At 45.6% G+C, this 13267-nt stretch overlaps 2 protein-coding genes across 5 annotated transcripts in view; both read left to right on the plus strand.

The window, feature by feature from the left end:
- The window catches only part of LOC123245626 (H-2 class II histocompatibility antigen, E-S beta chain-like), a 42718-nt gene extending 37158 nt beyond the window's left edge, over nt 1–5560 (plus strand). For 2 of the 4 annotated variants that reach the window (XM_044674584.1, XM_044674585.1), the window contains 5 exons: nt 5–274; nt 3107–3388; nt 3865–3975; nt 4426–4449; nt 4618–5546. In XM_044674584.1, the coding sequence (XP_044530519.1) occupies nt 5–274; nt 3107–3388; nt 3865–3975; nt 4426–4449; nt 4618–4631 (701 nt within the window). In that variant the 3' untranslated portion in view covers nt 4632–5546. Of the gene's footprint in view, nt 1–4; nt 275–3106; nt 3389–3864; nt 3976–4425; nt 4450–4617 lie in introns of all 4 variants that reach the window. The other 2 variants (XM_044674586.1, XM_044674587.1) reach the window with 2 other exon arrangements.
- A 2422-nt stretch (nt 5561–7982) lies between these two features.
- Nucleotides 7983–10522, plus strand: LOC123246409 (H-2 class II histocompatibility antigen, E-S beta chain-like). The gene is made up of 5 exons (XM_044675312.1): nt 7983–7986; nt 8231–8368; nt 8845–8955; nt 9406–9429; nt 9598–10522. Exons 1-5 carry the CDS (start codon nt 7983–7985, stop codon nt 9609–9611), a joined length of 291 nt encoding a protein of 96 aa, XP_044531247.1. The 3' UTR covers nt 9612–10522.
- Nucleotides 10523–13267: the final 2745 nt, after the last annotated feature.

Genomic DNA, 13267 nt, shown 5'->3' on the forward strand with positions numbered 1-13267 from the left:
TCAGAGCACTTCACAGAGCAGCGTAAGCATGAGTGTTACTTCGTGAATGGGACAGAGCACGTGCAGTATGTGGAGAGATACATCCACAACAGAGAGGAAAACTTGCGCTTTGACAGCAACCTGGGGCTGTTCAAGGCTGTGGCAAAGTGGGGTCAGGAAGATGCTGAATATTGGAACAGCCAGAAGGAGTTCCTGGAGCATAAACGAGCCGCGGTGAACACTTACTGCAGGCGCAACTACAAAGTGTCTGATCACTTCTTAGTACGCAGGCGTGGTGAGTGTGCACAGAGAGGGCAGGGAGGGACCAGGGGAACCCAGCAGGGACCCTGGGAGAGAGAGCAGAGAGTGGGAGAGGGGCTGGAGCAGGGAGAGGAGAGACTGGAAAAGAAAGAGGAGAATGAATGGGGAGAGATGGGAGGATTCTAGAGGGAGGGAGGAGTGGGGCCACAAAGAAGAAAAGAAACCCTCCCCCCACACACACTGTTCTAGGGAAATCATGGGAAAGCGGGAAATGCTAGCAAAGCAGAGATGGGGAGATTCCAGAACCCTGGGGGCAGTTGGACTTTCTCTCTTGAGGGGTATAGTGTGTGAACTTCTCCTGCAAACAGTTTATCTCTTTAGAAGCGGTTGAGTGTGTGTCTGGACTCCTCAGGTGGACTGTGTGGGTTAGACCATTACTCTCCTTCTTTCTGGATTCATCTGGTTCCTGTTTGTTTCTGTTACTTCTGTTTCTGCTGGGACTCTTGCCAACCTCCAGAGGACAACTGTCAGTGAGAATCTCTCCCTTTAGACTCTCTGGACCTGCTTACCATCCAGCCTGTTTCCCTACTCTAGTTATCAGTAAAGGGGGGAAATTTTGGGTATTAAGGTACTAGGATCTTTAGGTAGAGAGAGAGAGAACAGTTTGAGCAGTTAAGATCTGGTATAACAACTACTGAGTTTTGGTGGGAAGTAATATAAAGTAGTTAGATTGGCCCAATTCCCTTCCCTTCTTGTCCTTATTTAATAAACCCTGGTTTACATCATTGTGGGTATCCTGTCAGTCCCTGTAAGCCTTCACAAACCTGTGGACTTCTGATATTGGCCCTAACAACTGAGTTATAACATATACCACCTAGCTACCCAATCCACATTTATTTTTTTATTTCATTTGGCAAGCCAAGACAGGTTAAACCTAGAATGGTTTTGGGCTAGGCTATAAGATTTCAGTGAGAGCTGAGGGTTACCAGGCAGGGTGACAATTAGGCAGCTGAGAGAATTCTGCTGGACCTGTCAGTCAGGAGCCAGCAGACAGAAAATTCCATCTGCCTTAAGAGCAAGTAGGGACCTGTCCATGGTCCTGAAAAGACTACTCTAAGTTTGATTGACAGTGGGGTAAAGGGCATTTAAAAGGACAATATTGCACATGTGCTAAGCGGGGAAAAATTTTTTTTCCTGTTTCTTTTTTAAGTCAAAGTGGCTGCTAATAAGAGATGACATAATGGTCAATACTGTTAAAGAAGGAAAAACTAAGTTTCAAACAAGATTAGAAAGAGAGACTGCAGAGTTAGATAAGAACTCGGCAAATTTGTTTCCACTACAAGATGTACCATACGTTTCTCCGGATGGGATGCCACATCTGAAATCCCACAAACAATTCTTGGCTGCAGAACTTAATGCCATTAAAGCGTAGGACCCCTCAGTTCTCTGATGAACCAAATAAAGTCATCAGAGAATTCAAACAAGTGGTCAGAATCTATGATCCCGATTATGCCAATTTTTTCTCCTCATGGAGGAATTATTAACCAAGAGAGAAAGGAATTAATTCATTGAGGAGACCAGGAATAGTCCTCCATTAACCCCTTGGCTGGAGCACTATGAGAAATTAGATCTTAACTCAGTGCATAATTATAGAGTATAAAGCAGGCCAGGAAATCAATAATAGAGGTTATGGAAAGACATTCCTGTCATCCTGATGCTTGGTCCAAGTTCAAGAAGGTTAGGCAGAACTTTGATGAAACTCCTGCAAGTTTTCTAGGCAGACTCACTGGAGCAGCTGAGTTACAACTAGGGTTGGATGTAATGGCAGAAGAGACCATTGCCTACATCAAGTGAATGTTTGTGAACAATGCTTGTTCAGCAGTGAAAAAAAAAGTTTAAGGCAAACTTGTCCAGTTTGGGAACTGATGTCCCTAGAGGAGCTTAAGAGGAAAGCCACATATGTTTATGCAACTGACAAAGATAAGGTTATTGTGAATGAATGGGGAGAGATAGGGGGTCCAGAGGAAAGGAGGGAGGATCGGGACCATGGAGAAAAGGGAAGAAACCCTCCCCCTGGCACCCAAGCTCTCCACCAGCCCTTTCCTTTCCATCCAGTTTGGGAGTTCTGAACTCCTTGAATTCTAACGAGATAAAAGGCCGGGAGATGAGCCCAAATCCTCCTCTGCTGTAGTCAGTGGCTTCATGGACTTCTGGCTACCACAACTAACAGGAGGGAAATACCCAAGTTTGGAGTGCTGTAGTGAGAGTGGTCTATACCTGAATAGTGGGTCCCTGGCACCAAGCTCAGCATAGATTTCCCCAGACCCCACTTTCTCCCTGCTCTCCTACCGCCCCCCAGCCTTCTCAGGGGACACAGACTCCCCCCAAGGCCTCCTCCTCACCTTGGTCTTTCTTCAGGACCAGCAGTCTTTTCTGCCAGGGAGGTTCAGGGCTCTTCCAGGCCGATACCACTCCAGACCCTGGTTTCAGTTTCTCTGGGGATAGATGGCGGCTCTGGTGGTGGAGCTGGCAGTCTCTGTGCAAGAGCTTCTCCGGGACTCCTGGGATGCTGCAGAAATCCCCGCTAACCAGAAGAAAGCCCTGGTCAGGAGATAACTTCCACCTCCTCTCTTCCCCAGCCTGGACTCCTGCCCTTCTTTCTCTGAGGATGCAGCCCCGGCACCTGGCTGCTCACTGACACTTCTGGGATTGGGGGGGGGAGATTCAGGGAATCGCCAGATGGCCATGTGTGGCCTCAGGAGAAGAGGAGCCTTGGAGTTGGCTGCAGGTCTGAGGCCAGAGGCCAGCCTGTACTAGGAAGCCTGGGGCTGCCTCCCTGCCTCCATCTCCTCCTCCTTTTTTGCAGTGGAGCCAAAAGTGATGGTGTATCTATCCAAGAGGGCTCCTGTGGGCCACCAAAACCTGCTGATCTGCTCTGTCAGCGGCTTCTACCCCAAGGATGTGGAAGTCAAGTGGTTCATGAATGGGCAGGAGGAGAGGGCTGGGGTCGTGTCCACAGGCCTGATCCGTAATGGAGACTGGACCTTCCAGACCCTGGTGATGCTGGAGATGACCCCCAAGCGGGGAGATGTCTACACCTGCCACGTGGAGCACTCCAGCCTGCAGAAACCTGCCCTCGTGACCTGGAGTGAGATGGAGCTTTTAGCTCTTCCCCTGCAGCTCTCCCATTGCTCAGGACCTTGAAGTGTCTCTGGGATGACCTCTTTCCTTCTTCCTTTGGCCAAAACCAGTCCCCTTTGGCTCCCCTTCCCTTTCCCCAGCAGGGCCCCCTGATGTCAGGGCTGAACTGAGAGCTCTGGGACCCTGGAACCTTGGGAGCCTCCTCCCTGGCCTCCGCCCTGGAAGATGGCCTCCCCTGGATTCTGAGATGAGCCTCAGACCCTTTCCCTTGGGCTGGGGGAGCTGGGCTTGGAGACAGACTGATGTCAGGAAGCCTGGGGAGCTTTCCCTTCCTGAGCCCAGAAAGGGTCCTTCACTCCTCCATCCCTGCCTTTCTCAGACAGGACTTAGGCAGCTTCTTAGGCTCCCTGAGGCCTGTGTGCTCCCCGGAGAAGGCCAGTTCCTGGAGGGATAGTTCTAATCCTGGGTGTTTCTTCTCCCCAGAAGCCCAGTCTGAATCTGCCCGGAATAAGATGCTGACTGGCGTTGGGGGCTTTGTCCTGGGCCTCGTCTTCTTTGGGGGTGGCCTCATTGTCCACATGAGGAGTCAGAAAGGTGAGACCCTCCTGGGGGAGCCCTGAGCCCCCCTCCCCTCTGTGTCCTCCCCATGAGAGAGAGGGGACTTGAAGGGGCAGAAATCTGGACCTGACTCAGGGCTGAAGGGGTGCCCTGGCTCTGGAGTCAGCTCTTCCTCCCAGGGAACTCCAAGCAGGGATCTGGCCGAGGGGTCTTTGGAAACGCTATATCCCCCAGCAGAGACAGCCTTGGGAGGCGTCTCAGGGGCCAGCTTTCAGGCCCTGACCCCCTCCCAGTCCCTTCTCCCATCCTCTCCCAGCATTGTCCATGGAGGGATAAAGCATTGATGAAGTATCTGATCTGTGGTGTCAGGGGCTGGACTCAGTAGTGTTAGTAGCCCCTGTCCCACAGTGCCCAGAACTGTACTTCCCTTTGCTCCTGGGATTGAAAAGTCTTTTTGTCTGTCTGACTCTCTTCCTTCTTTTCCAGTTAATGGTGGTTCACAGCCTACAGGTAAGATCCTTCTCCCCAGCTGGGATCCTGATTCTTATAGCTACAGCCTCTGCCAAGTGGAGCCTGAAGCTAAGAGAGACTTGGGGGCCCTTAGTGTGCAGAAGTGGTTCTCATTCTGGGGTCAGTCCCACACTTAACTCTTCTCTGACCTTCGTCTGTCCTCTGCAGGGCTCCTGAGATGAACCCTGAGGCTATGTTCCCTGGAACTGTTGACTCCCCTCTCAGCCTCTCTACCCCCATTTAGAGGTCCCCTGCTTGTACCCAGATGTTGAGGAGGCCAGCCCTCCTGATCCCTTCCCTGGTACCACTCTTTCCCTGCACCTTCTACTCTATCCTGAATCCTGTATTTCAGTTACCCACTCCAGTCTCCCTCATTCCCACACCAGGGTTTTATCCATTTTTGTACCTTGAACCTCCACCCCAATAAATAAGAAGAATGAGAATCAACCAGGACATGGTGACACATAGTCAATTTTGGGGTAAAAGAGGGAGGAAACTTCAGCCTTTGGGATCCTTGGAATCAGTCAATGTGTGAAATGCTTCCAGAAGGGAAGATTGCAGCCCATCCACACCTTTTTATCCTGATTGTCTCCTTCCTGTGTCCTTCCACAACCTTGCAGAGGGTGATGACTCAGTGTCCTGGGGGTCTTCCTCTGCCCTCCTTGTCATTATGTGGATACCAAATACCAATGACCCTCCCAGGCTGTCTACCCATCAATCTTCCCCTTTCCTATAGGATGAGTCCCCCTCATTATGATCCTCCATCTCTCTGATGAGGTTCCTGCTGACATTTCTGCTTCCTTCTTCCCTGGTGATGTCCTGGAGCCTCTGCTTGCCCATCATATGCCCTTCCACTGCACCTGAAAGAAATTAAACATTTACTCATGCCTTTTGCTATTGCATCTTATTGGGTTGTTCACTATATATCCTCCTCCATTGGACCTTCTCTAATAACAAATATTTTTTAAAATTTCAGTATAATGATCCCATTGAACACATCTATCCAAAAGCATATGCAACAGACCACACTCATAGTCTGTCTCCTTTTCCTTCATGATGGGTTTGTTTTCCCTGTGACCAAGCTTGGTAATTATAATTATATAACATGATACTTTTTTTCTGTTTTGTAGTCTTTGGGTATGTTTATTTCCTGGTTCTGCTTACAGTATTTTGTATTGGTTCTTCTAAGTCTTCATACATTTTCCCCAATGTCTCATATTTGTTCTTCCTTCTGTTCTAACAAAATTCCATGCTATTCAGCTGCCACAATTTCCTGAGCCCTTCCTCAGTTGATGGGCACCTACCTTGTTTCTAGTTCTTTACCACCACAAACTGTTGCTGCAAATATTTTGATAAATTTTCATATGTGAGATCTTTTTTTCCTTCTTTGACTCCCTTGGCTTGTGTTTAAATCAGTGGAATATCAGGATCAAGGGTTATGGTAAGAATGATACTTTTTAGCTGTGTTGATTAAAAGAGAAATCCGTCATTAGATTTTAATAAAATATATTAGGATTATTTGGATAGGTAGAAGATGAGGAAGATATAGAATAGGGACCCTAATGTCACTTCTCCACATGACTCCTCCAGCATACCCTAGCAGGAAGTTTGTAGGCAGAGCGCCAGAGACAGAGAGATTAACTTCCTGCTTAGCCATTTTTAAAAATTTTTTTTTAATTTTTAAATTTTTAATTTTTTTAAAAACCCTTACCTTCCATCTTGGAGTTAATACTATGATTGGCTCCAAGGCAGAAGAGTGGCAAGGGTAGGCAATGGGGGTCAAGTGACTTGTCCAGGGTCACACAGCTGGGAAATGTCTGAGGTCAGATTTGAACCTAAGACCTCCTATCTCTAGGCCTGGTTTTCACTCCACTGAGCTACCCAGCTGCCCCCTCTGCTTAGCCATTTTTTATAACCTTCTAGCTTCCTTTCCCCTATTCTAGCCTCCAGGTCAAGTTCAGACTGACACCAGGTATGCAACTAGTCAACAGGAGATGTCACCTATGTGATCCCAGAAAGGGTGGAGGGTAAATTTCCTGCACACAATTTCCCCCTCCTCCCGATTCTTTGGGAGACCAGCATATTAAGTCTCTTCATTCAGATTTTCTAGGAGATTAATATATTAGATCTCCCCAATGAATCATTCTACATATGGAGCCTATACATTTAAAGATTCTCACACTAAAGGGTATAAAATATTGTACTTTACAAAGAGGAATTTAAAACAATTTAAGGAATAAGAAGGAAAGAAATACGGGGAAAATGATTAATAGATACATTAACAAAAAGTCAACTAAGGGATACTCCCCTTTGGCATAAGAGTTTACAATCAGAATACATGATAGGTTCAACTCCTTTCAGTTCAGCTCATTATATCCCAAAATTCACTCTGGATCTCTTTACATAGTGTTTTATTTTTGTAGGCAGTTTTATGGCATATTCTCAAGATGATACACTTTCTAGATTCAGAGTTGTTGGTGACTTTCTTTTCCTAAAATTACTTTAAAAGATCTTGAACTTTGGATTTCAGGAAAATTATACAATCCTCTACTCAGGAGGGTATTGTGAGAAGGGAATTTTTTGATGGAAAACAAGATGTAAGCAAAGAGTCATAGAATGCTGTGAAGCAAAAAGAGAGGAGAGAGCCTGGTTGGAAAAGGTCAGCAAAGGGGGTTGGTCCTTGCCTCTGGAAGGGAAACTAACTCTGATACCCCTGCTCCTTGGAAACCTTGGAAACCTTTGGAAACCCTTGGAAAGTGGAAACTGTTCCTGAAGGGGGTTTTACCAAAGAGCCTAAAAACCACTGAGACTTTAAATATGCCTGGGACTCTGTGAAAAGCAAGATCTGAGAGGGAGCTGATCTAATTGCTCAGTTGCCTTTGGGGGTTATCCCCCGGTGAAAACTGGATCATTCCTGATCCCTGACTTCATATTTGTTCACCTACAACCTAGAGACTTGTTCCTATTTGGGTTTTAGCCTAGGTTTAGCTGAGAATAGACAGGGATTATTGGACAGAGAGTATATTTTAGAGTAGTCTTGACTTTTGTCAAGGACTGAAGAGACTTTACCACAGTCAGTTGGTTGGGTAATAAGGTAGCTTTATTAGTGATATGCAATAATCCACAACCCACTTCTCTTACCCCATACCCAGTATTCATCTTTATTAAATCCTGTTACTAAAAGAATTCTGTCAGATTTGGTTTCTTACTGGCCTGAGGCAGAGAGAGCACAGCCATTTTTGCTCTCTGGCCTTGAAGGGACTGCCCTGTTAGACCAGGTTCTGCAAAATACTGGTCACCCATTTATACCACCTATACAGGGTCTTCCCTTCATCTTAATCATTGACCAACATTAAAATCACCCTGGGATACATGGCTGAGCTATGAAGTATACAAATCAATTCTCCGAAAACAAGCAAACAAAACCCTAAAAGTAAACAGAAGAGAGAAAATTCTAGATAATATATATATATACATATATGTATATATGTATATATATATATATATTATCAAAATTCTATGTGTATGAAATCATGAGTATAAATAAAATCCTAATAGCTCCTTGACTCACCAGCAAGGCCCAACTAAGGTAGCTTATATCTTACAAGTATGTAGGACAGATATATCCTGTGGTAATGAGATTAAACCTACTCTACCCATTTTTAGATTTAATCACTAAAAGTGTAAACACTACCACTTAATTCTCTAGTGGGAGAGGTCTGTAATCCATGTGTGCAAGAATGGGTGAAGAATCAGAATAAACTGACTGGCCCCTGGGTAGTCCTAAGAAAAGCACACATNAATGGAGACTGGACCTTCCAGACCCTGGTGATGCTGGAGATGACCCCCAAGCGGGGAGATGTCTACACCTGCCACGTGGAGCACTCCAGCCTGCAGAAACCTGCCCTCGTGACCTGGAGTGAGATGGAGCTTTTAGCTCTTCCCCTGCAGCTCTCCCATTGCTCAGGACCTTGAAGTGTCTCTGGGATGACCTCTTTCCTTCTTCCTTTGGCCAAAACCAGTCCCCTTTGGCTCCCCTTCCCTTTCCCCAGCAGGGCCCCCTGATGTCAGGGCTGAACTGAGAGCTCTGGGACCCTGGAACCTTGGGAGCCTCCTCCCTGGCCTCCGCCCTGGAAGATGGCCTCCCCTGGATTCTGAGATGAGCCTCAGACCCTTTCCCTTGGGCTGGGGGAGCTGGGCTTGGAGACAGACTGATGTCAGGAAGCCTGGGGAGCTTTCCCTTCCTGAGCCCAGAAAGGGTCCTTCACTCCTCCATCCCTGCCTTTCTCAGACAGGACTTAGGCAGCTTCTTAGGCTCCCTGAGGCCTGTGTGCTCCCCGGAGAAGGCCAGTTCCTGGAGGGATAGTTCTAATCCTGGGTGTTTCTTCTCCCCAGAAGCCCAGTCTGAATCTGCCCGGAATAAGATGCTGACTGGCGTTGGGGGCTTTGTCCTGGGCCTCGTCTTCTTTGGGGGTGGCCTCATTGTCCACATGAGGAGTCAGAAAGGTGAGACCCTCCTGGGGGAGCCCTGAGCCCCCCTCCCCTCTGTGTCCTCCCCATGAGAGAGAGGGGACTTGAAGGGGCAGAAATCTGGACCTGACTCAGGGCTGAAGGGGTGCCCTGGCTCTGGAGTCAGCTCTTCCTCCCAGGGAACTCCAAGCAGGGATCTGGCCGAGGGGTCTTTGGAAACGCTATATCCCCCAGCAGAGACAGCCTTGGGAGGCGTCTCAGGGGCCAGCTTTCAGGCCCTGACCCCCTCCCAGTCCCTTCTCCCATCCTCTCCCAGCATTGTCCATGGAGGGATAAAGCATTGATGAAGTATCTGATCTGTGGTGTCAGGGGCTGGACTCAGTAGTGTTAGTAGCCCCTGTCCCACAGTGCCCAGAACTGTACTTCCCTTTGCTCCTGGGATTGAAAAGTCTTTTTGTCTGTCTGACTCTCTTCCTTCTTTTCCAGTTAATGGTGGTTCACAGCCTACAGGTAAGATCCTTCTCCCCAGCTGGGATCCTGATTCTTATAGCTACAGCCTCTGCCAAGTGGAGCCTGAAGCTAAGAGAGACTTGGGGGCCCTTAGTGTGCAGAAGTGGTTCTCATTCTGGGGTCAGTCCCACACTTAACTCTTCTCTGACCTTCGTCTGTCCTCTGCAGGGCTCCTGAGATGAACCCTGAGGCTATGTTCCCTGGAACTGTTGACTCCCCTCTCAGCCTCTCTACCCCCATTTAGAGGTCCCCTGCTTGTACCCAGATGTTGAGGAGGCCAGCCCTCCTGATCCCTTCCCTGGTACCACTCTTTCCCTGCACCTTCTACTCTATCCTGAATCCTGTATTTCAGTTACCCACTCCAGTCTCCCTCATTCCCACACCAGGGTTTTATCCATTTTTGTACCTTGAACCTCCACCCCAATAAATAAGAAGAATGAGAATCAACCAGGACATGGTGACACATAGTCAATTTTGGGGTAAAAGAGGGAGGAAACTTCAGCCTTTGGGATCCTTGGAATCAGTCAATGTGTGAAATGCTTCCAGAAGGGAAGATTGCAGCCCATCCACACCTTTTTATCCTGATTGTCTCCTTCCTGTGTCCTTCCACAACCTTGCAGAGGGTGATGACTCAGTGTCCTGGGGGTCTTCCTCTGCCCTCCTTGTCATTATGTGGATACCAAATACCAATGACCCTCCCAGGCTGTCTACCCATCAATCTTCCCCTTTCCTATAGGATGAGTCCCCCTCATTATGATCCTCCATCTCTCTGATGAGGTTCCTGCTGACATTTCTGCTTCCTTCTTCCCTGGTGATGTCCTGGAGCCTCTGCTTGCCCATCATATGCCCTTCCACTGCACCTGAAAGAAATTAAACATTTACTCATGCCTTTTGCTATTGCATCTTATTGGGTTGTTCACTATATATCCTCCTCCATTGGACCTTCTCTAATAACAAATATTTTTTAAAATTTCAGTATAATGATCCCATTGAACACATCTATCCAAAAGCATATGCAACAGACCACACTCATAGTCTGTCTCCTTTTCCTTCATGATGGGTTTGTTTTCCCTGTGACCAAGCTTGGTAATTATAATTATATAACATGATACTTTTTTTCTGTTTTGTAGTCTTTGGGTATGTTTATTTCCTGGTTCTGCTTACAGTATTTTGTATTGGTTCTTCTAAGTCTTCATACATTTTCCCCAATGTCTCATATTTGTTCTTCCTTCTGTTCTAACAAAATTCCATGCTATTCAGCTGCCACAATTTCCTGAGCCCTTCCTCAGTTGATGGGCACCTACCTTGTTTCTAGTTCTTTACCACCACAAACTGTTGCTGCAAATATTTTGATAAATTTTCATATGTGAGATCTTTTTTTCCTTCTTTGACTCCCTTGGCTTGTGTTTAAATCAGTGGAATATCAGGATCAAGGGTTATGGTAAGAATGATACTTTTTAGCTGTGTTGATTAAAAGAGAAATCCGTCATTAGATTTTAATAAAATATATTAGGATTATTTGGATAGGTAGAAGATGAGGAAGATATAGAATAGGGACCCTAATGTCACTTCTCCACATGACTCCTCCAGCATACCCTAGCAGGAAGTTTGTAGGCAGAGCGCCAGAGACAGAGAGATTAACTTCCTGCTTAGCCATTTTTAAAAATTTTTTTTTAATTTTTAAATTTTTAATTTTTTTAAAAACCCTTACCTTCCATCTTGGAGTTAATACTATGATTGGCTCCAAGGCAGAAGAGTGGCAAGGGTAGGCAATGGGGGTCAAGTGACTTGTCCAGGGTCACACAGCTGGGAAATGTCTGAGGTCAGATTTGAACCTAAGACCTCCTATCTCTAGGCCTGGTTTTCACTCCACTGAGCTACCCAGCTGCCCCCTCTGCTTAGCCATTTTTTATAACCTTCTAGCTTCCTTTCCCCTATTCTAGCCTCCAGGTCAAGTTCAGACTGACACCAGGTATGCAACTAGTCAACAGGAGATGTCACCTATGTGATCCCAGAAAGGGTGGAGGGTAAATTTCCTGCACACAATTTCCCCCTCCTCCCGATTCTTTGGGAGACCAGCATATTAAGTCTCTTCATTCAGATTTTCTAGGAGATTAATATATTAGATCTCCCCAATGAATCATTCTACATATGGAGCCTATACATTTAAAGATTCTCACACTAAAGGGTATAAAATATTGTACTTTACAAAGAGGAATTTAAAACAATTTAAGGAATAAGAAGGAAAGAAATACGGGGAAAATGATTAATAGATACATTAACAAAAAGTCAACTAAGGGATACTCCCCTTTGGCATAAGAGTTTACAATCAGAATACATGATAGGTTCAACTCCTTTCAGTTCAGCTCATTATATCCCAAAATTCACTCTGGATCTCTTTACATAGTGTTTTATTTTTGTAGGCAGTTTTATGGCATATTCTCAAGATGATACACTTTCTAGATTCAGAGTTGTTGGTGACTTTCTTTTCCTAAAATTACTTTAAAAGATCTTGAACTTTGGATTTCAGGAAAATTATACAATCCTCTACTCAGGAGGGTATTGTGAGAAGGGAATTTTTTGATGGAAAACAAGATGTAAGCAAAGAGTCATAGAATGCTGTGAAGCAAAAAGAGAGGAGAGAGCCTGGTTGGAAAAGGTCAGCAAAGGGGGTTGGTCCTTGCCTCTGGAAGGGAAACTAACTCTGATACCCCTGCTCCTTGGAAACCTTGGAAACCTTTGGAAACCCTTGGAAAGTGGAAACTGTTCCTGAAGGGGGTTTTACCAAAGAGCCTAAAAACCACTGAGACTTTAAATATGCCTGGGACTCTGTGAAAAGCAAGATCTGAGAGGGAGCTGATCTAATTGCTCAGTTGCCTTTGGGGGTTATCCCCCGGTGAAAACTGGATCATTCCTGATCCCTGACTTCATATTTGTTCACCTACAACCTAGAGACTTGTTCCTATTTGGGTTTTAGCCTAGGTTTAGCTGAGAATAGACAGGGATTATTGGACAGAGAGTATATTTTAGAGTAGTCTTGACTTTTGTCAAGGACTGAAGAGACTTTACCACAGTCAGTTGGTTGGGTAATAAGGTAGCTTTATTAGTGATATGCAATAATCCACAACCCACTTCTCTTACCCCATACCCAGTATTCATCTTTATTAAATCCTGTTACTAAAAGAATTCTGTCAGATTTGGTTTCTTACTGGCCTGAGGCAGAGAGAGCACAGCCATTTTTGCTCTCTGGCCTTGAAGGGACTGCCCTGTTAGACCAGGTTCTGCAAAATACTGGTCACCCATTTATACCACCTATACAGGGTCTTCCCTTCATCTTAATCATTGACCAACATTAAAATCACCCTGGGATACATGGCTGAGCTATGAAGTATACAAATCAATTCTCCGAAAACAAGCAAACAAAACCCTAAAAGTAAACAGAAGAGAGAAAATTCTAGATAATATATATATATACATATATGTATATATGTATATATATATATATATTATCAAAATTCTATGTGTATGAAATCATGAGTATAAATAAAATCCTAATAGCTCCTTGACTCACCAGCAAGGCCCAACTAAGGTAGCTTATATCTTACAAGTATGTAGGACAGATATATCCTGTGGTAATGAGATTAAACCTACTCTACCCATTTTTAGATTTAATCACTAAAAGTGTAAACACTACCACTTAATTCTCTAGTGGGAGAGGTCTGTAATCCATGTGTGCAAGAATGGGTGAAGAATCAGAATAAACTGACTGGCCCCTGGGTAGTCCTAAGAAAAGCACACATAAAATGAGAGGAAGGCACAGGAAGTGATGAAAGAAATG

This window comes from Gracilinanus agilis, chromosome 4 (genome assembly GCF_016433145.1).
Source record: "Gracilinanus agilis isolate LMUSP501 chromosome 4, AgileGrace, whole genome shotgun sequence".
NCBI classification, from domain to species: Eukaryota; Metazoa; Chordata; class Mammalia; order Didelphimorphia; family Didelphidae; genus Gracilinanus; species Gracilinanus agilis.